This window comes from Rhinatrema bivittatum, chromosome 5 (genome assembly GCF_901001135.1).
Source record: "Rhinatrema bivittatum chromosome 5, aRhiBiv1.1, whole genome shotgun sequence".
NCBI classification, from domain to species: Eukaryota; Metazoa; Chordata; class Amphibia; order Gymnophiona; family Rhinatrematidae; genus Rhinatrema; species Rhinatrema bivittatum.
Window position 1 is genome coordinate 17,827,798 of NC_042619.1, and position 27,934 is coordinate 17,855,731.

At 44.8% G+C, this 27,934-nt stretch overlaps 1 protein-coding gene across 3 annotated transcripts in view; it reads left to right on the forward strand.

Moving 5' to 3' along the window:
* SLCO2B1 (solute carrier organic anion transporter family member 2B1) overlaps positions 1–27,934 on the forward strand; it is a 360,204-nt gene that overhangs the window by 75,226 nt on the left and 257,044 nt on the right. For all 3 annotated transcript variants that reach the window (XM_029602065.1, XM_029602067.1, XM_029602066.1), the window contains exon 3: positions 8,562–8,699. In XM_029602065.1, coding sequence (XP_029457925.1) covers positions 8,562–8,699 — 138 coding nt within the window. The remainder of the gene's footprint in view (positions 1–8,561; positions 8,700–27,934) is intronic.

Genomic DNA, 27,934 nt, shown 5'->3' on the forward strand with positions numbered 1-27,934 from the left:
CTCTGGCAACAAATTCCAGAGTTTAATTGTGCGTTGAGTAAAAAAGAACTTTCTCCGATTAGTTTTAAATGTGCCACATGCTAACTTCATGGAGTGCCCCCTAGTCTTTCTATTATCGGAAAGAGTAAATAACTGATTCACAACTACTCATTCTAGACCTCTCATGATTTTAAACACCTCTATCATATCCCCCCTCAGCCGTCTCTTCTCCAAGCTGAAAAGTCCTAACCTCTTTAGTCTTTCCTCATAGGGAAGCTGTTCCATTCCCCTTATTATTTTAGTAGCCCTTCTCTGTACCTTCTCCATCGCAATTATATCTTTTTTGAGATGCGGCGACCAGAATTGTACACAGTATTCAAGGTGCAGTCTCACCATGGAGCGATACAGATGCATTATGACATTTTCCGTTTTATTCACCATTCCCTTTCTAATAATTCCCAACATTCTGTTTGCTTTTTTTTTTTTTTATATTTAAACGGTTTTTATTTGGAACCAGAAAGAGAACAATACAAGGTATGAAGCATAATACATGTTGAGCAAAGTGAAAAACAAAATGTGGGTCAAACCTCAATTGACATCAGAACAGAAAAAGCATCAACTGGCTCCATGTTATACCCCAACCATACACCCACCCACCCTCCCATACCCCCCACCCCCCTGACCAATGCAATAGCGGGCAAGCTATAGGGGAGGTAAAACACTATTATGACCTCATAAAAAGGAACATAGGAATGAAAGCAAAGGAAATGTAAGCAAAGGAGATGTGTGGGAGAATGGCACATAGCAAAGGGTATAAAAAGAAACTATAGTAGTAAAAAGAGTTCACCAGAGAACACATCGACAGTACCTCGCCACAAAAAGCCTTCTTGTGACTATAGAAGAGCCCGTAAGAACCCAGACATCCTGATACAAGGAAACTAAATGTCCAGAGCCCCCGTACGAGAGACCCCCTCTAACAATACAGGCACACAGGACTCATACCCCTGATTCTCCCATCTGCTCCAACCAGCGAATGTAAGGATCCCATATTTTCCTGAAGTGATGAATACGGTCTTGATGAAGAGCCGTGAGTCTGTACAACTGGTAATAGGAGTAGAGACGATGCTGAATGGTAGCTAAAGCTGGAGCATCCACCCGCTTCCAGTGAAGCGCAATCTCGGATCTCGTGGCAATAAACACTTGTAGTACTAGCCGTTGAGTAGAAAGAGAGACGTCCGGAAGCGGGGCGCCCAGAAGGGCATGCCAAGGGTCAACATGAAGGTGCACATGAAGGAGTTGGGCCACCCAGTTAAGTACCGCTCCCCAGCACTGTCGGATCCCGGGAGATGTCCACCATATATGGAAGTACGTGCCTTTATCCGGGCATCCTCGCCAGCAAGTGTCAGGGATGTCAGGGGCAAATTTGTGAAGCGCAACAGGAGTGAGATGCCACCTATAAAGCATTTTGTAGCAGTTTTCCTGTAGCCCTGTGGAGATCGAGCATTTGTGGGCGGAGGTGTAGATCCGTTCCCAATCCTTTTCTTCCAAGGTCTGGTTAAAGTCCGATTCCCACAAAGTCCGGTGGCGCACATGATCCAATTTTCTACCATTGAGAAGGGCGTAAATTTTGAAAATCACTCCCCGGATAGAGGATGCATTTTTGCACAAAGTTTCAAAAAGAGTACCTCTAGTCCGGATAGAGCCCTCCCGCACCCCCTTGCGCAAGAAATGAGACACCTTGGCATATAAGAGAAAATCAATAGGGTCCAAAGCATGATTTTGCCGTAAATAGTCTTGTGTAACCACAGCATCCTGCTTGTAAACATGCCCCAAAGTACGAACACCTGCCTGGAGCCATTGTTGGCGAGCCTTGGAGCAATCCCTAAGAGGCAGGATAAGATTAGAAAATACATGGGTCATCATGGAAAATTGCTCCCTGTCTACCAACAGGGGCCGCCATAGCCGCCAGATGCGCAATGTAGTGCGCAAGGCAAAGGGTTCGTAAACAATCCCCCCCCACGAGGAACGGGGCTGCCAAGGGATAGCAGCAATAGGGAAGGGCCCCAATAAAGCTTGTTCCAATTTAACCCACTGTGGCACATCCTTAGTGCCATGCAGCGCCACTAATGCCCTCAATTGCGCCGCACCGTAGTACCACATCAGGTTCGGAAACTGTAGGCCACCTCTGAGTTTAGGCTGAAATAGCATAACTCTAGCAATCCTAGGGGGACGTCGTCGCCAGATAAAGTAGCCCAACATCCGTTGCCAATTTTTGAGTAGTTTGGAGGGTAAAAAAAGAGGTATAGTGGTGAAAAAGTACAAAAAACGGGGGAGGACATTCATTTTGACGATTGCCAACCTACCCAACCATGAATGACTAAGCTCCACCCATTTATTCAAGTCGGCCTGGATGGTGTCCGTAAGGGGCTTATAGTTCAGGTCATACAGTGAGTTAGTGCGCACCCCCAACCGTACCCCCAAATACTTAAGTGAGGTAGAGGCCCACTTAAATGGGAATTCCGCCTGCAAAACAGTGGCTTCAGGAGCAGGGAGGGTGAGGTTAAGTATTTCGGACTTGTCAAAATTTATTTTCATGCCGGACAGGGCCGTAAAATGTCCCAGCTCATCCATCACTCCCCGAAGGGACCGGCCGGGATCAGTAAGGGTAAGAAGGATGTCGTCCGCAAAAAGAGAAATTTTAAACTGCGCAGTTCCCTTCACCACCCCTTGCACAGCATCTGAATGTCTAATACTATGCGCCAGGGGTTCCAGAAATAAGGCAAATAAGAGTGGGGACAAAGGGCATCCCTGCCTAGTTCCCCTCTGGATCGCGAACGGGGGACCATACCCACCATTAACCTTAACCCTAGCACGGGGTCGATCATACATTTGGCGAACCCAGGAAAGAAAGGAGTCTCCAAATCCAATTTTATGAAGCACCTGAAAGAGGAACTCCCACCGCACCAGGTCGAACGCCTTTTCGGCATCCAACGCCAAAAGTATCGCCGGTAAGCCTTCATGATGCACTAGATCGATAATATCCACGATACGACGGACATTGTCTGCTGCTAAGCGGCCGGGTATGAAGCCCACTTGATCATTATGAATTAGCTCTGGAAGCACCCCATTCAAGCGGGCGGCTAAAACCCTAGCCAATATCTTCAAATCTAAATTGATCAAAGATATAGGCCTATAAGAACTGCATTGTGTGGGGTCACGGCCCGGCTTGGCTAACACTGTTATCCCGGCCGTATTAGCGTCAAGGGTGAATTTAGAGCCTTCCAATAGCGAATTAAATGCTTGGGTAAGGGGATTGGCTAACGTGGAAGCGAATTTTTTATAATATAACCCCGTAAAGCCATCCATCCCTGGGGCTTTGCCCGATTTTATTTTTTTGATGGCCGCCCCAACCTCGAGCGGAGTGATAGGCTTGTCCAAAAACTGTTGCTGGAGAGGGGACAGGTGGGGCAAATCAAGAGTCTCCAAATAAGTCTGTATGTTTTCTATGGGAGCACCATCAACCAGGGCATATAACTGCGCGTAGAAATCAGTGAAAGCTTGACGGATTTCTTCCGAGGAGGTAACCAGGGTACCACTGTCATTGCTAACTTTGGCAACCACCGTTTGGGCTTGGGCAGCCCGTAATTGACGAGCTAAGTATTTGCCCGCCTTGTTACCCCCCTCAAAATGGTGTTGTTTCAAAACAGTTAAGTGATGGCTAATAGCAGCATCCTCTAGGGACCGTAATTGGTCACGCACGGCCAATATCTTCTGATACAACTTCTCCGAGTGGGATCTGCTATGCCGCTGAGTTAGAGAAGTAAGATCTAAAAGTAGTTGGGTCCTACGGGCCTTTCTCTCCTTATTACAATAGGCCGCCCTGGAAATACAGATGCCCCGTATGACCGCCTTTGAGCATTCCCAGACTGTCAATGGTGACATACCCTCTGTCTGATTTTCAAGAAAAAAGTCCCCTAACTGCTTATCAACAGTAGCAACAAAGGAGGGATCTTTAAGGAGGTTGTCATTAAGCCGCCACGGCCGATGACCCACTCCAGCGTCTCCCATACTGTACAATAACCAAACTGGTGCATGGTCAGACCATGTAATGTGGTCAATGTCGGCCTTCAGAACCCTGTTTTGCATGGTGGTGGAGGTGAAAACATAATCAATGCGTGTATATGTATGATGTGGGCATGAGTAAAACGTGTAAGATCTCGAGTGCGTATGTCTCTCCCTCCATACATCAACTAGACACCAAGCTTCCATAAGGCTCCGCCAGGCTTGTCGGGTGACCGATTGGGTCATCTTGCCAGAACTAGAGTCCTTAACAGGATCCATAACAAAGTTGAAATCACCTCCTACTATCAACTCTCCCTCTGCATGCGTCTGCAAGAGAGTGTGTAGTTGATCTATGAACGGCACCTGATTACTATTGGGAAAATAAACATTTAATAATGTATAAATACGCTTATCTTGTTTGATTTTGAGCAGTAGGTACCTGCCGTTAGGGTCGCTCACAACGGAGAGCAGCTCATGGATACAGGAGGAGAAGAGCAGCATGCCAACTCCAGCATATTTATGTATTGCTGTGCTGGCTGCCCAATGAGAAGTGGGGTACTGCTGGAATTGAAGAAGGCGCTCATGGTGCTTTCTGACGTGAGTCTCTTGAACAAAGACAATCCCTGCGGATTGCCGCTGAAGCTCCCTCTTGAGCAAGAGCCGCTTTCTGGGGGTGTTAAGGCCCTTAACATTAAGGGACAGCAATTTAGTCGCCATAGTTAATCAGAAAGAGAGGCCATACCTCCCCCCCCCCCCCAGACGAGTGAACCTAGGGCGCTGGAATCCCTGCTAGCCATATTCCCCATAAAGAAGGTGATATAAGAGTTCCATATTACCTCTTCCCCATTTACCCCCGTTTGGTCAGTCCCCAACCCCTGAAGTCCTACTGTATCCCCAGACTCGCTGCGGGATAATGCTCGCCCGGGAGCACGTGGCTGCCCAATCCGAGACCAGCACATCCGACTTCGACCTCCTCCCCCTCCCCCCCGCAGACTCCGTGAACATCATAGTGAAAGAACATAAATGTAAAACCCCTTATGTATCAAGCTATACAACAGGAAAAATGCATGCAATCCAATAAACATGTAAGAAACATCAGGCAGAGAATGAGTCTTGGTAACCAGGGAAATCTCCCTGAAAAACAATCAGACCATCCTTGCGAGCCCGGTGCTGACCGGCCCAACCCAGCAAAAGTAAAGGTATCTAAGCTCCTTCTGGCCGTCAGCCCTGGCCCTGCACTTGTGTCCTGCTTTCTTCATGCTGACGGCGAAGCCGTTTCCCTCCTTTGCCGGCTCTTTGCCACCGTGGTGCCTGATCCCTGATCGGTGTAGTGGCCTTGGCCGCCGCCTGAATACTGGAGAAAGAAACCGAGAGTTGAGCCTTGGTGAAAGCCTCCCCAGCCTCAGCCACAGACGCGATCCTATGAGAGGTCCCCTGATGGTGGAACACAAGACCAAAGGGAAAAGTCCACCGGTACCGAATGTCCTTGGCCCTCAGGGCCGCAGTGACCTCTCGTAGTTCGTAGCGTTTTTTTAGCGTGGAGGGCGCCAGATCCTGGAAAATAGAGATCTGAAGGTTTTGCCAGGTTATGGATTTCATCTGGCGAGCCCTGGCATATATGCTTTCCTTCACCGGAAAACTAGTCAAGCACAGCACTATGTCTCTAGGGGACTGATCCCTACGTGGTCCCAGGGCACGGTGTGCGCGTTCCAGGCTCACTGGCGGTGAGGCTTCTGCCCCTGTAGGAAGGGCATCGCCGCCATGTTGCAGGAGGAAACTGCACACTTGTATAGCTACCTGTGTAGCATCAGCATATTCAGGGGATTCGGGGATCCCCCTGATTCTGAGATTGTTCCTCCGGCTTCTATTTTCCAGGTCCTCAATTTTGTCCTGTAAAGCTTTTATATCAGTATTTGTTGCATCCTGGCGAGTCGACAGCGTGTTTATCGCGTCCCCATGGCTGTCGATCCTGTTCTCTGCGTCATCGACGCGATTGCCCATGGCTGCCATGTCCTCTCTGAGGTCAGCCACGGAGGCCATAATGTCCGCCTTATATTGTTTCAGATCGCTGCGAAGTTCAGTGAACCAGCGCCTAGCCTCCTCACTCGTAAGAGGGAGGGCTGCGCTTGGCATCTCCGAGGTGAGCAGCGCGGGAACAGCCTCTCCGGTGTCGTCTGGTGCTATCTGCCCCGAGCTCCCGCCCTCGGCGCCATCTTGTTCTTCCTCCACGATCGTTTTGCCATATGAAAACTGGCGAAGATCGGTGGGTTTACGTTTAGTAGCCATAGCTGGAGGCACCGCTGTGTGAGCAGAAGGTAAGGAGGCAATATTCATCCAAAATCGAGCGAAAAATAGCTGGATTTAGGGGTTGTGGAGTCCGCGGGGAGAGGAGCCGAGCCGCTGCACGTCCGCTCACATTGGTGTCAGGCCACGCCCCCCCTGTTTGCTTTTTTGACTGCCGCAGCACACTGAACCGACGATTTCAATGTGTTATCCACTATGACGCCTAGATCTCTTTCTTGGGTTGTAGTACCTAATATGGAACCTAACATTGTGTAACTATAGCATGGGTTATTTCTCCCTATATGCATCACCTTGCACTTATCCACATTAAATTTCATCTGCCATTTGGATGCCCAATTTTCCAGTCTCACAAGGTCTTGCTGCAATTTATCACAATCTGCTTGTGATTTAACTATTCTGAACAATTTTGTATCATCTGCAAATTTGATTATCTCGCTCGTCATATTTCTTTTCAGATCATTTATAAATATATTGAAAAGTAAGGGTCCCAATACAGATCCCTGAGGCATTCCACTGCCTCAGGGATCTGTTTCATCCTGCCGTAGTAAAAATAAAGAAAACCAAGAAACATTGGAATGGCTTGTGGCTACCAAAAACAGTCTGGCCAATGGCATTGCATTGAGTTTTGTTTTTCCCTTTTTATGTTCGTGGCAGCCTATAACTTGGCATTCTCCATTTTGTGAGTGGGTTTCTGCTTGTCCTCAGCTTACCTGTAACAGGTGTTCTCTGAGGACAGCAGAAGCCCATTCACAAAACCCTCCCACTTCCCTTTGGAGTTGCTTTCTCCAAGTGTTAGCTTTAGAATGGACTGAGGAGCTCAGTGTAGGATGAGGGAGAATGCCAGTGCTGCAGATGCTCAGTGGGGCATACTCAAAGCTTCTAGAAGCTTTGATATCAAAGTTCCATGTTAGCCTCCATCTGATGATGTCACCCATCTGTGAGGATTGACATCCTGCTGTTTTTGTAGAACACCTGTTACAGGTAAGCAGCTCTGCTTTACCTTTTCCCTCCAACCCTCTGAAATCACTACAATTAACGTAAAACTCGCTCTTGATACAACAGGAATAGTCTGTCATCAGAAAAAAAATCAGAATCCTCAAAAAATTCAAGGCAAGGTCATAACATCACTGATATCATGCTTAATGCAATAAAATTCTCACCATCAACACAGTTTTGAATGAAAATAGCCTTACTCTTTCAGGAAACTAAGAAATAACGAGATGAGCTATACAATATTTTTTCTTTATCTGTATTGTTTCAGTAAATTTGAAATATAAGACATTTGATATTAGGGAGAGTTATTTTGAAAGCTGTTTCCATGGGTGAGACAGGGTTTTTAGCTATGAAAATGGGCTTTTTGAAAATTGCCACTGAACATGTAACTTTACCTGTACTGCGGAGAGGCATTCCTGGGGTGGGGAAGAGTTTTTCACTTATGCAAAAACTTTTGAATTTCCAAAGTATGCACTTATTTTTTTTCCTGGGCAAACTATCTGCACAATAGCCTGCGTAAATGTGTACAGGTAGTTTTGCTGAGATAATTATTATGGCAAAGTTGACCGGTAAAAAGTACCCAGTTTGGGCAGTTCGAAATTTACCCTCCAGAGCGATTAAATGCTTTGGAGCTGACAAAAAAGGACTTAGCAGACACTTGGGCTTTTTTTAAAGATAATTCTGCTGCTTTTCTGTTACCTTCTTATCTCCTTACCCCTTCATACCATCATTGTAAGGATGATTCACTTATACGTATAGGCAATGTCAACTTTCCCTTTAACCTGCTCATTTTGTTTTGACCCGATGAAGGGAGTGCTAGTCAAGAAATGTATACATTTAGTCCAATGAAAAGGTATTACCTTTGTTTTATTTATTGTTTGCAAATTTGTATCTCCATTCATTCAGTTGAACTCACACCTCATGATACTGCTTTAATAAATTTGAAAGAAATGTGATGTGCTTTCGAGCCTATCCCTAGATATGGCTGTTGCATGGCAGCTGGGACTGCTCCCTCCTTAAGGGTTAGGGGTAGTTGTAGTGGGAAGTACACAAGCAGGAGCTGGGACAAGAACTGAAGCTTTGATTCTACTTTGCAATGCACAACACTGCCACTGGCTTAGCGAGTCAGTCCTAATGTCGACTGTTACTTTCAGCTCTGTACTGGAGAAGGCAAGAGGATTGCAATTCTTAGTGTAATTATTTCTTGTCTTTTGTTTCCCCAGTTTTTTGTTCTCTGTCATGGTTTTCTTCAGCTGGCACAGCTTCTAGTCTCAGGATACCTGAAGAGCTCCATCTCTACCATTGAGAAACGATTTGGGATGTCCAGCCAAACTTCGGGATTAATTGCTTCTTTTAATGAGGTAGAGGCTAATTTCTGCAAACCTTTCAAAAAAAAAATATTACTATACCTGTCCCTTTTTTTCTCGTGTGCAATTAGTTTGGCCTTCCATGTGGCACATTTCATCATTTTGGAGGAAATACATCATTACTTTGAAAATAATATCACTAAAGCCAGGTAAAAGGTTGAGTTTCAACAGTAAATGTAGAAGGCTGCCCCAGTGGTGCGTTCATAGTGCTGGGCTTTGCCGTGAGGGAGATACAGCTTCTGCTGCATGGGTGGGTTGGGGCTGGGGATATTTCGGAGGCAGCATTCACAACCCTGGCAAGGGGAGAGAGAGGAAGGAGAATAGGGATAGTATATTCTAGCTATTGCGCAATAGTGACATCTGATGGCCAGGCTGTGCACCCTAGCCAAAGGATTGTCACGGTAGGGTTTGAACTATATGGAAAAGGTTATGATGAAGGAAAAATCCCTGGGTGGCAATGAATGAAGGTTCACGGAGCTGTAGTCCCACTAGAGGGCGGTTATCATAGAACTGGAACCCAAAGAAGAAGGAAGCATTTATCAGGCCAAAGAAAAGTATCTAGAGAAAAAAATTGTACAAGTTCACTTCCAAAGACTGACTGAGAACAGTAAAAGACAGAGAAAAAAATGTTCTTTTGCAAAAAAGGAAACAAACTGCAACCAGAAGCAGCACTGGGTTAATATGCACAGAGAGTTACAAACATAAACAGAAGTCATAGGGGTAGCCTGCACAAAGCAGCAGTTACAACCCTGAAAAATCTTGCTGGGCCATTTGTGTCTTTTTATGCCATCATTTACTATGTTACAGTGTCAAGAATGTCCAAAGGCAAAGCAGCAGTGCCAGCAACAATTATGTTATATAATTTAACTGCAGTTAGAGTAAACAGTCATTAAAATCCAACAGATTAATTTTGGAGGCGACCTGGAGGATTACCAGACAAAAGAAATCAGCTGGAAAACTATTAGCACTAATACCTATAGTCAAGGTGATAATCAAGGTAATTAAGTTCCAGATTTGCAAGCTCTAATGTGGGAGGCGAACAGACATTGTTGCTTTTATAGAACCGTGGTTCAATAAGTCTCATGAATGGAATATGGCCATGCTGGGATATAATCTGTTTAGGAAAGACAGAGGTGACAGAGAAGGGGGAGGAGTAGCTCTCTATATCAAAAATAATATCAAAGCAACTGAATGCATGGGAAGTGGGGAAAAGAGAAAGTACTGTGGATTTAGAAGGTGATGGCACTTCCATATACATGGTCTGTAGACCTCTGACTGAGCCTGAGGGACCGGACAAAGATGTGGCCAAAGACATCTGAAAGATGGGAATGAAGGGGGAGGTGGCATTGGTTGGTGACCTTAACCTGACAGATGTGGACTGAGCTCAAATAAATGGTGATGGAACCCATGAGGGAGGAAGGGGCGATACTAGATCCATTTACTTACAAATGGAGACCGTGTCTCTAATGTGCAGATAGGTGCCCTCCTGAGCACCAGGGATCATCAGACGGTATGGTTTAATATAAAGGTCAAGGTGGAGAGAAGTCGCGAAGCTCAGAGTCCTAGATTTCGAAAATACTGGCATTACCAAAATGGGGACATACTTTGAGAAGGAGCAGACAAGTTGATGAAGTGGAAGAACAATGGGTTCAATTAAAATGAGCTGAAATAATGGCAACAAATCTTTTTGCAAGAAAAGTAAATAAGAGTTAGAAGAAAAAACTGATATGGTTCTCCAAAGAGATGGTTGAAAAAAAAGGCAAAAAGATCAACATTCAAAAAGTACAAAGGATCTCAAAAAGAGGAGCATAGGAAAAGATATCTAATACAGCTGAAAGAGACAAGGAAAGAAACAAGATGGCAAAAGCACAAGTAGAAGAAAAGATTCCTAAAGAGGTAAAGTGAGGTGACAAAACATTTTTCAAATAAGTCAGTAAAAGGAGAAAGGCCAGAGATGCCGTTGTAAGATTGATAGGACATGAATAGCAATGTATGGAGAAACAGAAGAAATGCTAAAGCAATACTTCTGTTGGTACTCACTGAAGAAGACCTTGGTTGGTCTTGGTAAGGGGGTCAGAGAGGAATAGATGCCACTCCATTTATGAAAGAATGTGTTTGGATGGAGCTTGCAAAACTGAAAATGGAAAAAGCCATGGGGCAAGATGAGGTGCATCCTTAGATACTAAAGGAGCTCAGAGAGGCTCTAGTAGGTTCACTGAAGGAGCTGTTCAGTATATGTTCAATATTTAAAAAGAGCTCCAGGGGTGATCCGGGAAACTATAGACCAGTGAGCCTGACTTCAGTGCTGGGAAAAATAGTGGAAACTATTCTAAAGATCAAAATCCTAGAGCATATAGAAAGACATGATTTAATGGAACACAGTCAACATGGATTTACCCAAGGCAAGTCTTGCCTAACAAACCTGCTTCATTTTTTTGAAGGGGTTAATAAACATGTGGATAAAGGTGAACCGGTAGATGTAGTGTATTTGGATTTTCAGAAGGCATTTGACAAAGTCCCTCATGAGAGGCTTCTAAGAAAACTAAAAAGTCATGGGATAGGAGGCGATGTCCTTTCATGGATTACAAACTGGCTAAAAGACAGGAAACAGAGAGTAGGATTAAATGGTCAATTTTCTCAGTGGAAAAGGGTAAACAGTGGAGTGCCTCAGGGATCTATACTTGGACCGATGCTTTTCAATATATTTATAAATGACCTAGAAAAGAATACGACGAGTGAGGTTATCAAATTTGCGGATGCTACAAAATTATTCAGAGTAGTTAAATCACAAGCGGATTGTAATACATTACAGGAGGACCTTAGAAGACTGGAAGCCTGGGCATCCAAATGGCAGATAAAATTTTATGTGGACAAGTGCAAGGTGTTGCATATAGGGAAAAATAACTCTTGCTGTAGTTACATGATGGTAGGTTCCATATTAGGAGCTATCACGCAGGAAAAAGATCTAGGCATCAATGTGGATAATACTTTAAAATCGTTGGCTCAATGTGCTGCAGCAGTCAAAAAAGCAAACAGAATGTTAGGAATTATTAGGAAGGGAATGGTTAATAAAACAGAAAATGTCATAATGCCTCTATATCGCTCCATGGTGAGACCGCACCTTGAATACTGTGTACAGTTCTCGTCGCCGCATCTCAAAAAGGATATAGCTGCACTGGAGAAGGTACAGAGAAGGGACCCAAAATGATAAAGGGGATGGAACAGCTTCCCTATGCGGAAAGGCTGAAGAAGTTAGGGCTGATCAGCTTGGAGAAGAGACAGCTGATGGGGGATATGATAGAGGTCTTTAAGATCATGAGAGGTCTTGAACGAGTAGATGTGAATCGGTTATTTACCCTTTTGGATAATAGAAGGACTAGGGGGCATTTCATGAAGTTAGCAAGTAGTACATTTAAGACTAATCGGAGAAAATTCTTTTTCACTCAACGCACAATTAAACTCTGGAATTTATGGCCTGAGGATGTCGTTAGTGCAGTTAGTGTAGCTGGGTTCAAAAAAGCTTTGGATAAGTTCTTGGAGGAGAAGTCCATTAACTGCTATTAATCAAGTTTACTTAGGGAATAGCCACTGCTATTAATTGCATCAGTAGCATGGGATCTTCTTGGTGTTTGGGTACTGACCAGGTGATGCTACAAGACTGCAGAAGGGCAGTTATGGTAGTAGAATGGGATAATTAATGGAGTTTCTGCTGAAGGAAAGGACAGTGAACTATCTACAATCCAGCGAGTTGCAGGAACCGAGGAAGCATGTTTTACCAGAGGAAAATCATGTCAAACGAATGTGATTGACTTTTTTGATTTGGTGACCAGAAAATTAGACAAGGGAGAACACTAGATTTTGTTTATTTGGATTTCAGCCAAGTTTTTTATACTGCCCCACATAGTAGTTCATGAATAAAATCAGCAGCTGTGGGGTGAGATCCCGAGGTGGCGGACTGAATTAGTGATTAATGGAAGTCATTCTGAGGAGAGAAAGGTGATCAGTGAAGTGCCTCACCAGTCAGTTCTGGGACTGGTTCTGTTCAGTATCTTAGTGAGCGAAATGGCAGCGGGGCTTAGAAAGAAAAGTTTGTCTTTTGTGCATGACACTAAGATCTGCAACAGAGTAGACTTCCTTGAGGGAGTAGATAGAATGAGAAGTAATCTAAGAAAGCTTGAGGAGTGGTCAAAGGTTTGGCATTTAAAATTCAATTAATTAATCCAGACAAACCTACTCACTGCACAGCTGGCACACATCTATCAAACAGGAAATAAATGAAGGTGTAACCATCATAAGCAAGGCACAGATTGCACATAAACTATGTGGCTGACATCTTTGACTGTATATCGGGTTTAATCTTCAGTCACAAAAGAATTTTGTCAATGCATTTAAAACTTATCTCATAGGGAGACCTTTCTCTTGAATAAACTCATTGCAGGAAAATTAGTCTCTCTTGCAAGCCAACATTGATCGAGTATTTTAAAAAAACAAACAAACAACCCTCATTAGGGATTCAATTCAATTCCAGTGGAAGGAAACAGTTATCTGAGGGAAAACAAGAAACACAGCAAAATGAATGGAGTATATCCACTAGGAAATCTAAGTAAGATCTGTTTGGTAGTGTTTAATTATGATTGCTGCATTATGTAAAAGAGCGTCTGCTCCCATCGAATGCACATTGGAAAGAGACAGAAACTGCAGTCATTTTAAAAGGTTACCCATGGAGAAAACTCCATTGAGATTCACTGAAGTAACCTACCACAATTTCAAACACCTCTGATTGACAGCTGTCAGAATGTGGAAAACTGAAAAAAGACCCCAAATATAAAGAAAAGCTAAATACAAAAGGAAAAATGAAAAAATGTCTCTACTGCAAGATCTTTTACAATGTGTGTTGGTTGATTTTTCTGTTGAGTTCACCGGGAGATTCAGTGCTGAGAGCGAAGAGCCAGAATTGCTCATGCTTATTCATTTCAGATAAGCCAACATATGTCCGGATTGTAGACGGTGTTGAACTATTTGTGTCTGGGTCCTCTCTATATTAAAATAACTACAGTGTTCGATCAGTCGAGGGCAAATCCAGTGACTAGTGAATCCCACATAAAGTAAACTACATGGACACTGTAAAAAAAATATACCACATACTTAGAATTACAGTCCGTATGGTCTGTGAACCTGATTGTTAGTCATAGAAACATAGAAACGACGGCAGAAGAAGACCAAACGGCCCATCTAGTCTGCCCAGCAAGCTACGCACTTTATCCATTTTTTTCCCCTTTTTTTCTCTCCCACCTGTTACTATTATAAGCTTTTGTTCTTATAAGCTATTTGTATATAATTTGTTCTCTCCCTGTTCATTGCAAGTTATTATCCAAGTTTCATTCCCCCTGTTCTATGTAAGACGTTATAAATTACTCTTTATATTGTCATTGTAATTGTTGAAATGTGAACCGAAGTGATTAGTAACATTGTTACCTGAACTGCGGTATATAAAACTGTTAAATAATAATAATAATAATAATATTGGCTTCCAGTACCCTCCAGCCCTAATTCCCCTCCACCCCACCACCAATTTAGAGAGCAGCGCCGTATCTGCATCCAAGTGAACGTCCAGCGCAATTAGGGGAAGCAACCGCTGTAACAAGCAGGCCACACCCTTACCCCATACTCTTACCCGCCCCTGTTTTTATTTTTTTGTTTGTTTTTTGTTTTTGTTTTTGTTTTAGATAGCAGCCCTCCATCCTTCCGCTCCGTGAAGGTGGAACACCAACTACTGGCCACTGGCATCCCGCTCCGTGAATGCCTCTGTGGCTTGTACTGCAATGTTGCCACTGTGCCTGTAAGTGCATTTGTGCACATATCACAGCCTCTGCAGACGGCTTGCCCAGAAGTCGCTGAGGTCTCTGGAACATTATGTGATAAGGCCGCTCTCACCAAGCTTACCTTGAAATTGTTGCCACGCATATAGAAAATCCGTGGGGGTGTGCAGGTAGGGCAGGATGCATAGCCTCTATATACCAGTGGTTTAATTAATGCCGCTATTTTATGCACTATCTCAAAATGCATGATTTCTGCATTTGGGATGCAAAAATACCAAAGGAGCTGTATGCGATAGTGGATGAGAGACTGATGAGCATAGACTGGAAGAGAGACCTTGAGGTGATAGTGTCTGATAAGCTCAAGGTAGTTAAAGAGTATGACAAGGAAGTGGCTTAGGCCAGAGGGATGCTGGGCTGCATAGAGAGAGGCATAACTAGCAGGAAAAAGGAGGTGATAATGCCCTGTGCTGATCACTGGTGAGGTATCACCTGGAGAACCGTCTTCAGTTCTGGAGGCCTTATCAGAAAGGATAGGGAGAGGATGGTAATGGTCCAGAGAGAGGAAACCTAAATGGTGTGGGGTCTGCATCATTATGAGAGACTTGAAGACCTAAATATGTATATCCTAGAGGACAACAGAGACAAGAGGAATATGATACAGGCTTTTAGATACCTGAATGGTATTAAAATGCACAAGAGACAAACCTTTTCAAATGGAAAAGAAGTTGTAGAAATACGGGTCATGATATGAAACTCCAAGGAAGAGACCCAGGAACCCCATCAGGAAATGCCCTCCTGGAGGAGGTGATGATGACAAAAATGAATACAGAATTTAAAAGGAAATGGGATAAACACAGAGGATCCCAAGTGCAAGAGAAAGAAATTGAAGCACTGGGGTAACAGTTTTGGTAAGTCTTCTGTATGGGGGAAACCTGCAAGGAGTAGCAATTGCAACCCTGAATCCTTGGAGGGCAGACAGAATGGACCACTTTGGTCCGAATTTGCCATCATTTACTATGTATGTTACTATGGGGCAGATTTTAAAAGCCTACGTGCGCCAGGCTGATCACGTTCTGGTTCTGCTTTCTTCCTTTTCCCCTGCAGTGAGGCAAAATCAGAACTGCATCAGGTTGTCTTGAAAGTATGAATGAAATTGGAAACCATCCTGAAAAATGATTCATGTAAAGGTTTTTTATAAACGAGTTGTAGCCCTAATAATCGGTGTTCATTGTTTGAAAAAAATAAAATAGTATGACATATATTGGGGAAAAAAAAAAAGAAATGAGACAGAAAAATAAGAATAATAAATTAGCAACAGAATCAATAAAGAAACTCTTATTCTGGAATCTTATGTGGGACTGAACTATAAGAACATAAGAAACTGCCATGCTGGGTCAGACCAAGGGTCTATCAAGCCCAGCATCCTGTTTCCAACAGAGGCCAAACCAGGTCACAAGAACTTGGCAAGTACCCAAAAACCAAGAAGATCCCATGCTACTGATGCAATTAATAGCAGTGGCTATTCCCTAAGTAAACTTGATTAATAGCTGTTAATGGACTTCTCCTCCAACAACTTATCCAAACCTTTTTTGAACCCAGCTACACTAACCACATCCTCTGGCAACAAATTCCAGAGCTTAATTGTGTGTTGAGTGATAAAGAATTTTCTCCTATTAGTCTTAAATGTGCTACTTGCTAACTTCATGGAATGCTCCCTAGTCCTACTATTATCTGAAAGTATAAATAACCGATTCACATCTACTCGTTCAAGACCTCTCGTGATCTTAAAGACCTCTATCATTTCCCCCCTCAGCCGTCTCGTCTCCAAGCTGAACAGCGCTAACCTTTTCAGCCTTTCCTCATAGGGGAGCTGTTCCATCCCTTTATCATTTTGGTTGCCCTTCTCTGTACCTTCTCCATCGCAACTATAACTTTTTTGAGATGTGGCGACCAGAATTGTACACAGTATTCAAGGTGCGGTCTCACCATGGAGTGATACAGAGGCATTATGACATTTTCCATTTTATTCAACATTCATAATAATTACCAACATTCTGTTTGCTTTTTTGACTGCTGCAGCACACTGAGCCGACGATTTCAAAGTATTATCCACTATGATGCTTAGATCTTTTTCCTGGGTGGTAGCTCCTAATATGGAACCTAACATCGTGTAACTACAGCAAATGTTATTTTTCCCTATATGCATCACCTTGCACTTGTCCACATGAAATTTCATCTGCCATTTTGATGCCCAATTTTCCAGTCTCACAAGGTCTTCCTGCAATTTATCACAATCTGCTTGTGATTTAACTACTCTGAATAATTTTGTATCATCCGCAAATTGATAACTTCACTCGTCGTATTCCTTTCCAGATCATCTGGAAAAATATATATATTGAAAAGCACTGGTCCAAGTATGTTACGGTCCCGGGCCATGCCCCGATCCCTCCACCTACCTCGGGGCCGGCCCGGGCCGCAGAACTCCTCTTCGGCCGTCTAGGCCCGACCTGGCTCCTGCTGCGGTGTTCCCTCCTCGAGGGAGACACTGATCCTCCGTGTCTGACCTCGCCTCCTAGGCACGCGCGCAGGGGCTCTGGGGTTTAAAGGGGCCAGTGCGGGAAAACAGAGCACAGCCCTAGGGATGACGTCAGAAGCTGCAGGGTTATTAAACCCTGCAGCTGGCTCTAAGCTTTGCCTTGCAACAAGGTTCCCTCTATTTAGAGCTCTTAGTTGCTGCTTCGGATCCCTGATCTGGTCTTCAGCTTCTGACTCCTGGTTTTCGACTCTGGCTTCCGTCCCTCCGATTCTGCTTCTGTCCTTGGCTTGGTCTTTGGCTTCTGACTCCTGGCTCCCGACCTTGGCTCATCCACTGACTTCTGGCTTCAGCTTCCATTCTTGGCTTTGTCTCCGGCTTCTGACTCCTGGCTTCCGATCTTGGCTCGTCCACTGACTTCTGGCTTCAGCGTCCGTCCCTGGCTGGACTCTGGCTTCTGGCTTCTCTTCATCCACAGGTATCCGATTCTTCACCCACCAGGGGGCCTCGCCTAAGTCCCAGCAGCTCGGGTTCTCACGGGCTTCTCCCGGGGGGACCGCAGGCTTCCAAGGGTGAAGTCTTCATCGACTTCCTGGTGTCGGCTGCTTCCCTGGTCTATCACCTCTGGTCCTCGGTCGCAGAGGGCCTTGCCTAAGTCCCAGCGGCTCGGATCCTCACTGGCTCCTCCCGGGGGGACCGCAGGCTTCCAAGGCTGAAGCCTCCCAGGGCCATCTCCTCAGTGCCGCCTCCCAGCAGCGACGTCCACCATGGGTTCCTACAGTGCATCACCATCATTGTTGGATGGGAAACCCCTGGCATGGGCCACTTCACTATAGGACTTTCAGGACTCCCGCCTGGCTAACCTGGTGCAATTTGTCACCATCTTCCAACAGATCTTCGATGAGCCCTCCCGCAGGCCTACGGCAGCCTCAGAATTAGTTCGGCTACGCCAGGATAACCGTCCCCTTTCCGAGTATGCAGTGGAATTCCAGACACTTGCAGCCGAGCTGAACTGGGGGAATGACAGCCTTCATGGCATATTCCTGGAGGGTCTCTCCTCAAGACTCCAAGATGTGCTGGTGGCCAGGAATCTCCCGGATGACCTGAACGGTCTCATCGATTTGGCGGGTTGCGTGACCGCCGGATCCAACGCCGGTTCCGGGAGGGGAGGTCAGCTCGGAGACCCGGAAGCTCTGGAACCACACCTTCCCGACCAGTGCCCTCCTCTTCTGCCTCACCGGGGAATCAAGATGCAGAACCCATGCAGTTGGGCCGGGACCCAATTTCTCAAGAGGAGAGGAGAAGATGTCGTGTTCAGGGTCTGTGCCTATATTGTGGAGGCAAGGGTCACTTCCTTACTCGGAGTGGAGAGCTGCCGAGAAACGCCCAGACCTAGGGATAGTCAGGGAGCCAACAGCTTATATATATATATATACAGATTGCTACTCCGTAGTGGGGGGCATGATAGATTGCTATCTCAATAGCGAAGTACTATACACCTATTGCCAACTCCTCTTTCTTGGAGAGTTGATCCATAACAGATTGCTACTCCTTAACAGATTGGTACAGCTTGCTACTTCCTTTCCATACAGGAGTATCTACAGCAGTTCGCTACAAGAATTACAGATAGCTATCTCCTCCCCTCTGGAGGAGCAGGTCATGTCATATCGCTACTCCTTCCCCTTTCAGGAGCACAGCAGAACAGCTTGCCAACTCCACCCTCCTGGCGGAGTAAGTGACAGTATATTGCTAGCTCCTCCCCTTTGGAGAAGGAGAGCATAACAGATAGCTAGCTTCCTAGCAAGTCTACAACAGATTGCTAATTCTCTAGCAAGTCTGCAACAGTTACTCCCGCTTCCCGGGGTTCCTTGCTTTGCACACTTAGTTGCCAGGTGACTGGTGCCACAATTGGAACACACATGTTTAAATTTGCAGTCCAAGAAATTACAAATGGACCTCTTAAAGCGCCAACAGATGTCTGAGACTCTGGACCCTTGTTTACCCGCACCAGCTGGCGCGGTCCCTGATTGAAAGGGTTGAGAGCCCGACCTGCTACTACCCACCACAGAGCTGCTACTCTGACCCACTGGAGCCACCTTATTTGTCATCTGGATAAGCCACAACCCAGCATGCTGAGTACCCCAAGACATACATTTATTTTTTTCCATCTTGTCTCGAAAGTGCTCATCATAATTAAGCCACGCCCAACCCTCGTAATCCTTATGCGTGGCTAGAATAGCATATGCATAGGCCAACATCGGGCCGTGCTGGGATGAATCCTGATGTCCTATCACACTAGCCATCCGCAAGAAGGAGCGGATCCAGTTGAGAATGGTCCTAGGTACCTTTCTCTGAGGTCCTTGAGGGCGCTCACCATCCTTCTTCTTCCTACCTCCCTTCCTCCTGTCTGATGCTTCTCTATTTTTTTTCTCATGGAGCGCGACACGTCTTCCCATAGTTCCGATAATGTCACCAGCACCGGGGCACCCCTGTCCACCGATTGGGAATCCCCTTCACCCGCTGCTGCCGCTGTCCCAGAAGATACGGATGAGGAGGAACTAGAAAATGATGTCGAGGAGGAAGAGGTGCGCGACATAGTGGTGCTCCTCCCCTGCTCCTATTCCTCCCTGCGCGCGACGTAACAGACCCGGAGGCCTTGACCTGACCGGGTGAAACAGCATACACCCCTCCTCTGGGAGGGACCCGTGCATTACCTGCTGCCCTCATACTGAGAAGGAAAGGCCCTAAATTCCTCCTCCTCTCCTCCCCTAGCCAAAGCTCCACCCTCAACCCTCGCCAGAATCCATGGATGACTGCCGTCTGATTCATGATCGCTAACCATGACCTCCACTATAATATCCTCATCCGCCTTTGTTAAGAAAGGCAGGTCGGAGCACATCGGAGGAGAGCTGTGCTGTATCCCTGCCTCCTTTCCCGTGCTGTGATTGGACAGCACAGCCCTCAGCTCCATGTGGTTCTGCAGATACGTAGATACACTGTTTAGGCAGGTCACTGGCAGGATCTCAAATGTATGCAAATGAGGGGGGGGGGTACCATTCCCCCATACCCCCCAGTCCTCAAGTGCCCAGTCCTGGTTTATGGAAAAGTTGGCAACCCTATTCTCTCTCTCTCTCTCCCAACCTCTCCCTCTCCCTCTTTCTCTGTTGAACACACAAACTAGACCGCCGCGTATCGCCAGCTCCGTACCTCTGCCACATCCACTCCCCCCCTTTGCTCCTTTAAAAAATCCCGCCCTTGCCTACGATTCCAACACCCCACCCACTTCCGGCCACTGCCTAGTGCTTGCACCAGCCCCGCATACCTAGTGTCGCGGAAAAGTTTTGGTTGCGTTTTTTTTTATCGGACTGTAGTTCCTTGGCAGTTGTATATGCGATTATGTTCCGAGCCTTCTTTTTTTCGAATGCTAAAACTCGTATCTTTGAACACACTGCAGGGTTATGTGGCAAAATTGCATGCAAGCTCCTTTTATCCCCCCACTTCAGTGGGTGTCCTGAATACAGAGGTACACGATTGCCCCGCATCCACCAACTCTCTTTCTCTCTCTCACAGACCCCACATGCCTGGGTCCTTTTTGGCCAGGGAGGTGGGGGAAATAATCCTCCAAGGCCCTAGGCTCACGGGGGGGATCATATTCTCTCTCTCTTGTTCTTGTTCTTACAAAAGACACTGACTACGCACGTGGGGTGTTCAAATAAAAAAATATCTTCAATTCAAAAGTAACAAAAATGTCCAGTTGATCTTCATAAACTTCAAAAACGCACTTCTTGTCTTAGACCTGCACAGCAGAGTCCGTGTCCCTTCAGACAGCAGGCACTAGGAAACTACCCCAGCACTCCCAAGTGATAGAAAGTGGGCTTCAGGGAGGGACTGATGTTACTCCTGGGCCTCTGGGTTAGAAAATCCCCAAAATTGCAACACGTCCAAAATCTCACTCTCCCCCCCCCCCCCCCCCCCCCCAAATTAGGCAGCAATGGTGGCAAAAATTTCTCCCAAGAAAACCGGAACAAAAGCTTCTCAAAAACGCCTCCTAATTCTCTGTTAGAAAGGCACTGCTGTCCTCCCCTGGTGATGAAGGCAGGGAACCCCCAGTTCTCTTGCCTGGCAGGGGAGAAATCCTCCTGAGGCAGGACCAGGCTCCACTCAGAAACCTCTTCTTCCACTCCCAGAGTCACTGCCTGCCAGACGGAGGGGAGGGGGGTGGAGAGGAAACGCTCTGCTCCTCACAGCTTTAAATCAAAAAGCTACTGAACACTGCTGCCCTGCTCCTCCTGCTTTGTCTGCTTTATTTCAGGCTAGCTGACAGGAAATGCCTGCAAGGGATGGTATGAAAAGTTCTCTTAGCTGCATCCTGACCCGTGCCTGAGCTAGGGAGAAGAAAACGCCTTCACTGACTTAAGATTTTGAGTCATTCATCTCATGTGACCTAGAGCTCATGGGGGCAATTTTCCACTTTATTTGATCTGCTGTGGACAGCATTGGATCTTTATGTTAGATACCCATGGGTCTTAAGTGAGATGTTGAATGGCCTGCTTTATTCTGTATTTATGTTATGCCTTCTCCTTGGCTTTGAGATTTAGGGGGTTTATTGGCTGTTCTATGCATCTTACCTCTGGCTATTTTAGATCACGTGATATTTTTTAAGTACTGTTTAAAAGGACTCTGAGTGAATTGTGTTAGCTTCTGGAAAGAGCATTTGGAAATTTATGATAAAGTTTGGTCCAGCTTTTTATATTTTGTTATATGTGCTGCTGGCTGCTATATATCCTTTTGAGAGTATTTTCAGTATAATTCTATTCATGGATATTTTTAATTTCAGCATTCTTGAAACATGGTCCGTGTTTCACCTTTTTACTAATATGTATTTGCAGACAATTGGCTGAAAGTTAATTAAAAGCTGGTATAAGAATGGACTGCCCCTTGAATTATATTACCTGCTTCTCGACTCAGTGATTAGAATCTATTTTATGTCATCTGTAGAGCAGTGATGTCATTGGGGGAAATAGGATATACTGTGACATCATAGCTTCTCTGCTGCTTCTGTTGCTTAAATGATGTTGGATAGTTGATAGTGATTTAAAAATAATTGCCCAAGTACTGAAGCCTATCCGACCCGATTAGGGTAAGTTGCAGTTGCAGTTTGCATTGATCAGCTGGCAGAAGCTACTCCACATGCTTCAGTCTGCTCTCAGTAAAATCATAATGTTCTACAGCTTTTTGATTGTGTTTTTATTTAACCACATCACTCTCACAAAATGTATGCTCACAGCAATAGTAAAAAGCCCTGGTCAAGGTTATCAAGCTTATGATGTGCTTTTGGCTGGATGATGGCCATCTTGAATTTACAGAGGTTCCATTCAATTTGAGAAGAATAAAATTCAAAGAAGGCAGCAAAGCTCTCCAAGGGTAATCTTGTCAAAGGTAGAACTATGGGTAAAACTGTGCTTTACCCATGGAAATGCCTACCTGATAGATGAGTAAACTTGTGAGCGAATGGTCACGTAAGGTTACCTGGACTGAGCCGAGTTGGGGAAGGATTTGCATTCACCTGCATATGTCTGCATTTTAATGCACACAGCTGTGCACACATTAACAGGTATAATTGTGTGCAGGAAGATTTGATGGGATAGTTTTCAAAGTAAACTTAGGTGCATTAGTTCGCTTTGAAAACTGGCATAACATGCGTGTGTTTGATTTCAATATAAGTGGACCATTGACAAATTGCCTTCCATTTGGAAGATATATAGTAATCGAGATCCTCAAAATAAATTGATAGGCAAGTTTATTTTAGGAAAATGATACAGGCCGTATCTCTTAATTGTTCTAACCAGGAAGGTAATAAAAATAGTAAAGTGTGTTGCTTTTGTGCAGTAGATAAGCATAATAGATGCAATATATCTGTCTGCAAAGTGTCAGAGAAAATAGCAGGCGCTCCAGGTTTATTTTTCAAGCAATAAAAGCATACTGTGAGATTAAAATCAGCGTAGCCAAAAAACACCCAGAATTACCTATTACGAGATAACAATCACACGTGTGCTGTATCTGTTTAAAGATGGGTCTGAGTAAAAGAACATAGCAAGGTCAAGACAACTATAAAATAAACCGACAGGCAAGGGGAAAGGGACACTGGTTTCTTTTCTTGTTAATATCGCTGGAGTTGGAAAAGACAGGAAAATAAACACTTGTTGTTCTGTAAGTATTCAGTTTTCAGTGCCTTTCTGGATAAGTTACGCTGAAGACTTTCTGCTCCAAAAACAGATCTGGCTTTCTTTTGGTGCATGGCAGGTAGATTTACAGCATACAGAGTTTTACGCAATGCTCAGCCGTTAAATCAGACCCACAAAAGTACAATGCGCAATGCTAATGATATTTTTCAAGTAATTACTCTCAGACCGGCAGGAAAGCCTCTGACGTTTGCTGATCATTTCACCACTTAACGGCAAAAGCTAGCGACCATGTTGGTGGTTTTTGTACTTTCCCTTGGCTGTCTGGCCACCAGATTTCTGCTTGTTTGTCCCTTAGTGATTGCTTGCCAAGTTTGTACAAGGCTTCAGCTCTGAGTTATGATGACGTATTCTTGAGGTATAAAGTGACATGGAAGCCTGAATCTGATTAAAAGCAGTTGGGACACTGGGGGGGTGGGGGTATTGAGGAAGGGGGCAGATGCAAGAAAGGAGGCATTTTGGAACTAGACCTGTGAGGTAAGGTAGGCAGGACCAGAAACGGGTAAAAACAGGACTTTGAAAGAGTCAGGGAAGCAGGGCTAGGTGAAGCACCAAAAGGGATTTCTCCCAGGCCACAAATGGGAAGAACACTTTGAACAGTCAGGCTGATGGAGATGACATAACCTGCTTGCAGGAGAGGCGGAGAAAATGTCAGTCAAACTGCAGGAAAAAAAAAACGAAAAACTAAACCGAAGTGACCCTGCGTGGCGAAAATAATCATGTATCCCAACTGCGATCCGTTATTGAAGTAAAAAGTAATCAGATTACAAAATGTTAGTCCCATGACTAGTCAGTTTAACCACCCTGATCGTAGGTCGCATGATAAAGACCTCAATAATATACCACAGCCAATGAGACACACTGCAGAGACTGTTATTCCATTACCTCAGGCCCAGTTTTGTAGAGTAATACCCCTATGCCTTATATTATTATCGGTCATTTTCAAGGATTTTGATTTTGTTGTGAGGCCTAGGATTTTTCCACATTTAAAAACTGCCCCTCTGAAGATTAAAGTCCATATGTAAAGATGAGGCTATTGGTCTTGCACTGCCCATGTGTTTCTGCTTCCTGGCTCCCAGCTCAAATCCAGTGTTTACTCTGGTTAAAATCACACTTTTGTGAACTCATTTACTTCAGAGAGAAAGCAGAATGTGAGCTCAGCACTGTTCTTTCTGGAGCTGTCAGACATCAATGAATGACTTTCCTATAGCCTGGGATTTCCTAAAATTATAGGCAGCCAGTAGCAGCTAAAATTGGTCCTGCCTTTGAGGTCCGTAATTTGTAGGGTTTTTTTTAAATCACATAACTCTGCCAATTGCTGTTTTTTCTGCTCCAGCAGTGAAGTTCCTCTTAAAATAGAAAACCGCAGGCTGCAGCTTGGTCGCACATCTCTTCCAGCTCTCAGTTCTCTCCTTCCCTTGCTTTTCTCTTATCCTGAAGCTCACAAGGTCAAATGCTGAGATCCCAGGCTATATAAATAGGTTATGATCCTGCAGAATGGTTTGAATAACCTTCCTATTGCCAAATCAGCCCTAATTAGATAAGGGGCAGGAATTAAAACATGAACAGTTCCTGATGTGTTTCACTGGGGGTCCATGGCACAGTAACCCTGCAATACACTGTACAAGGGTCTAACTGAAAAGGCCCTCCATAAGCTCCTGCTAATTCAAAACTCCGTTGTACAACTGACAGAAGAAGGCAAAAAACATGAGCACATCACACCTGTCCCACAAAAACGAAATAAACTGATTAGTATCAGTTGTACACATGCTTTGTAGACCACTAAGATCCTCATTTGGATCCTCAATATCAATTCCATCTTCAAAAGCAATTAAAAGAACAGACACCCAAAACAGTAGCAGGACCTGCCCTCGGGAATCTCCTCCCAGTAGAGCTCCAATGCATGATTACTGTCATTTCAGGAACGAAAGAAAAACCTGCCTATTCTGCTCAGCCTTTAATGCTAAACCCAAAGCACAAACATCCCGAAAGGCTACAGGATATTACCTGGACTCACCTTCAATACCTTAGACATGCTGCAAAAACACACTGCTGCAAATACTTTGCTGCATGTTATTTATTTCCAGAATTAAATCCTTAATATTTTCCACTATGTTTATAGAACTTGGGGCCTCATTTACTTAGCTGCAGTAGGTATTAACACATGGTATTTCATAAAAGTAACGCACGTGAATACAGAAATGACCACAACCATTCACAAAAACAAAGAAGGCGTGGCTAGGAAAATATTGTGACGCACGGCATTTTACCGCTTCATGTGAAATTTTAGCTGCTTCATGCAAAACGATATTTTACCACTTTGCATGTTATCAGGGCCTTCTGGGCCTTGTGCTGGCAAGATTTTGCTACCCCCAAAATGTTAGCACTCTAGGCGAATTCCTGGTTTGCCTAATGTAAGAAACTGACCGTGCATGATTTTTTTCTTGGACTACATAAAAGCCTGCCTCCTGTAGCTGCTCATTTAAGTGTTGGTCAGGTGTTGGAGGAGAGGGAGATCTGGGAGCTAAAGGAGAGTGAAGAGAGGATTTTCACTAATTACATGAGTGCTTTGTCTTGTTTTTAGCTCTTTCCCGGTTGTCTTTCCATTGCCTGTTGTCTATATCTGTGTGTGAAGGACGCATGCATGTGTTTGTTTGTGTGTCCTTGTTTAGAGTATGAAAGGACAGTGTGTGTGTGTATGCTAGAAGTGAGGGTGGTGAGTGGCAGGGGAGCAAGTGGGCATGATAGGCATGTGCATGGGGTGAGTGTAGGAGAGAAGAGGGACAGATGAGGAGAGCAGGCTGGGAGTAGACAAGGGCAGGAGTGTTAATGGACCTAGAAGTAGCATGGAGCAGCAGGAGAGTCCTAGGATCAGCGAGCATGGAAGTATTAGTGGGAAGAGGGAGTGGCAAAGGGAAGGCGGGAGAGGGCAAGATAGCAGAAAGCCAAAGCCACACTATAGTCATAAGAACATGCCATACTGGGTCAGACCAAGGGTCCATCAGGCCCACCAACAGTGGCCAATCCAGGCCATAAGAACCTGGCAATTACCCAAAAAAGTCTATTCCATGCTACCGCTGCTAGCAATAGCAAAAGCAGTGGCTATTTTCTAAGTCAACTTAATTAATAGCAGGTAATGGACTTCTCCTCCAAGAACTTATCCAATCCTTTTTTAAACACAGCTACACTAACTGCATTAACCACATCCTCTGGCAACAAATTCCAGAGTTTAATTGTGCGTTGAGTAAAAAAAAACTTTCTCCGATTAGTTTTAAATGTGCCACATGCTAACTTCATGGACTGCCCCCTAGTCTTTCTATTATCCGAAAGAGTAAATAACTGATTCACATTTACCCATTCTAGACCTCTCATGATTTTAAACACCTCTATCATATCCCCCCTCAGCCGTCTCTTCTCCAAGCTGAAAAGTCCTAACCTCTTTAGTCTTTCCTCATAGGGGAGTTGTTCTATTCCTGGTGCGAAGGTGGCGGACCTCACGCGTCACCTAGATAGGATGTTAGACAGTGCTGGGGAGGAGCCGGCTGTCATGGTACATGTAGGCACCAACGACATAGGAAAATTTAGGAGGGAGGTTCTGGAAGCCAAATTTAGGCTCTTAGGTAGAAATCTTAAATCCAGAACCTCCAGCGTAGCATTCTCTGAAATGCTCCCTGTTCCACGCGCAGGTCACCAGAGGCAGGCAGAGCTCCGGAGTCTCAATGCGTGGATGATTGTGCAAGGAAGAGGGATTCAGTTTTGTTAGGAACTGGGGAACCTTTTGGGGAAGGGGGAGTCTCTTCCGAAGAGATGGGCTCCACCTTAACCAGGGTGGAACCAGACTGCTGGCGCTTACCTTTAAAAAGGAGATAGAGCAGCTTTTAAACTAGAACAAAGGGGAAAGCCAACAGTCGCTCAGCAGCGCATGGTTCGGAGAGAGGTATCTTCAAAAGATACTAATGATGCATTAGAATTAGGGCATCCCGACAGTGACGTTCCAATAATAAGAAAAGTAGTCCAAGTGCCTGTAACTAAAAACTCACCTGAGCTAAAAAAATCTAACTTATCCCTATCAATTAAAAAGCAGAATGAAAATACAAACAAAAAACAAAATTTGAAATGTTTGTATGCTAATGCCAGAAGTCTAAGAAGTAAGATGGGAGAATTAGAATGTATATGAATGATGACATAGACTTAATTGGCATCTCAGAGACATGGTGGAAAGAGGATAACCAATGGGACAGTGCTATACCGGGGTACAAATTATATCGCAATGACAGATGACCTTCTCCATCGCAATTATATCTTTTTTGAGATGCGGCGACCAGAATTGCGTCCAATTCTTTGAGATGCGGTGACCAGAATTGCGATTTGAGATGCGGCGACCAGAATTGCGTCACGGTTGCGTCCCTTTTCGCAACTCAAAGGAACTGTTTTTCGTCTTATTGCACTTTGATAAAATTTGCCTAATCGTAGACACAATGTAAATTTGTATATAATTCCTACCTTGTAAGCACTTTCTCCTGCTTATATGCCCTTCTCTCCAGTTAGAAATTGTTTAACCTATCCTCTTCTAACAGCCTAGTTCCACTTTCCCTGTATTAATGTAACTTTTTGCTTTCTTTCAGGCCAATCCTG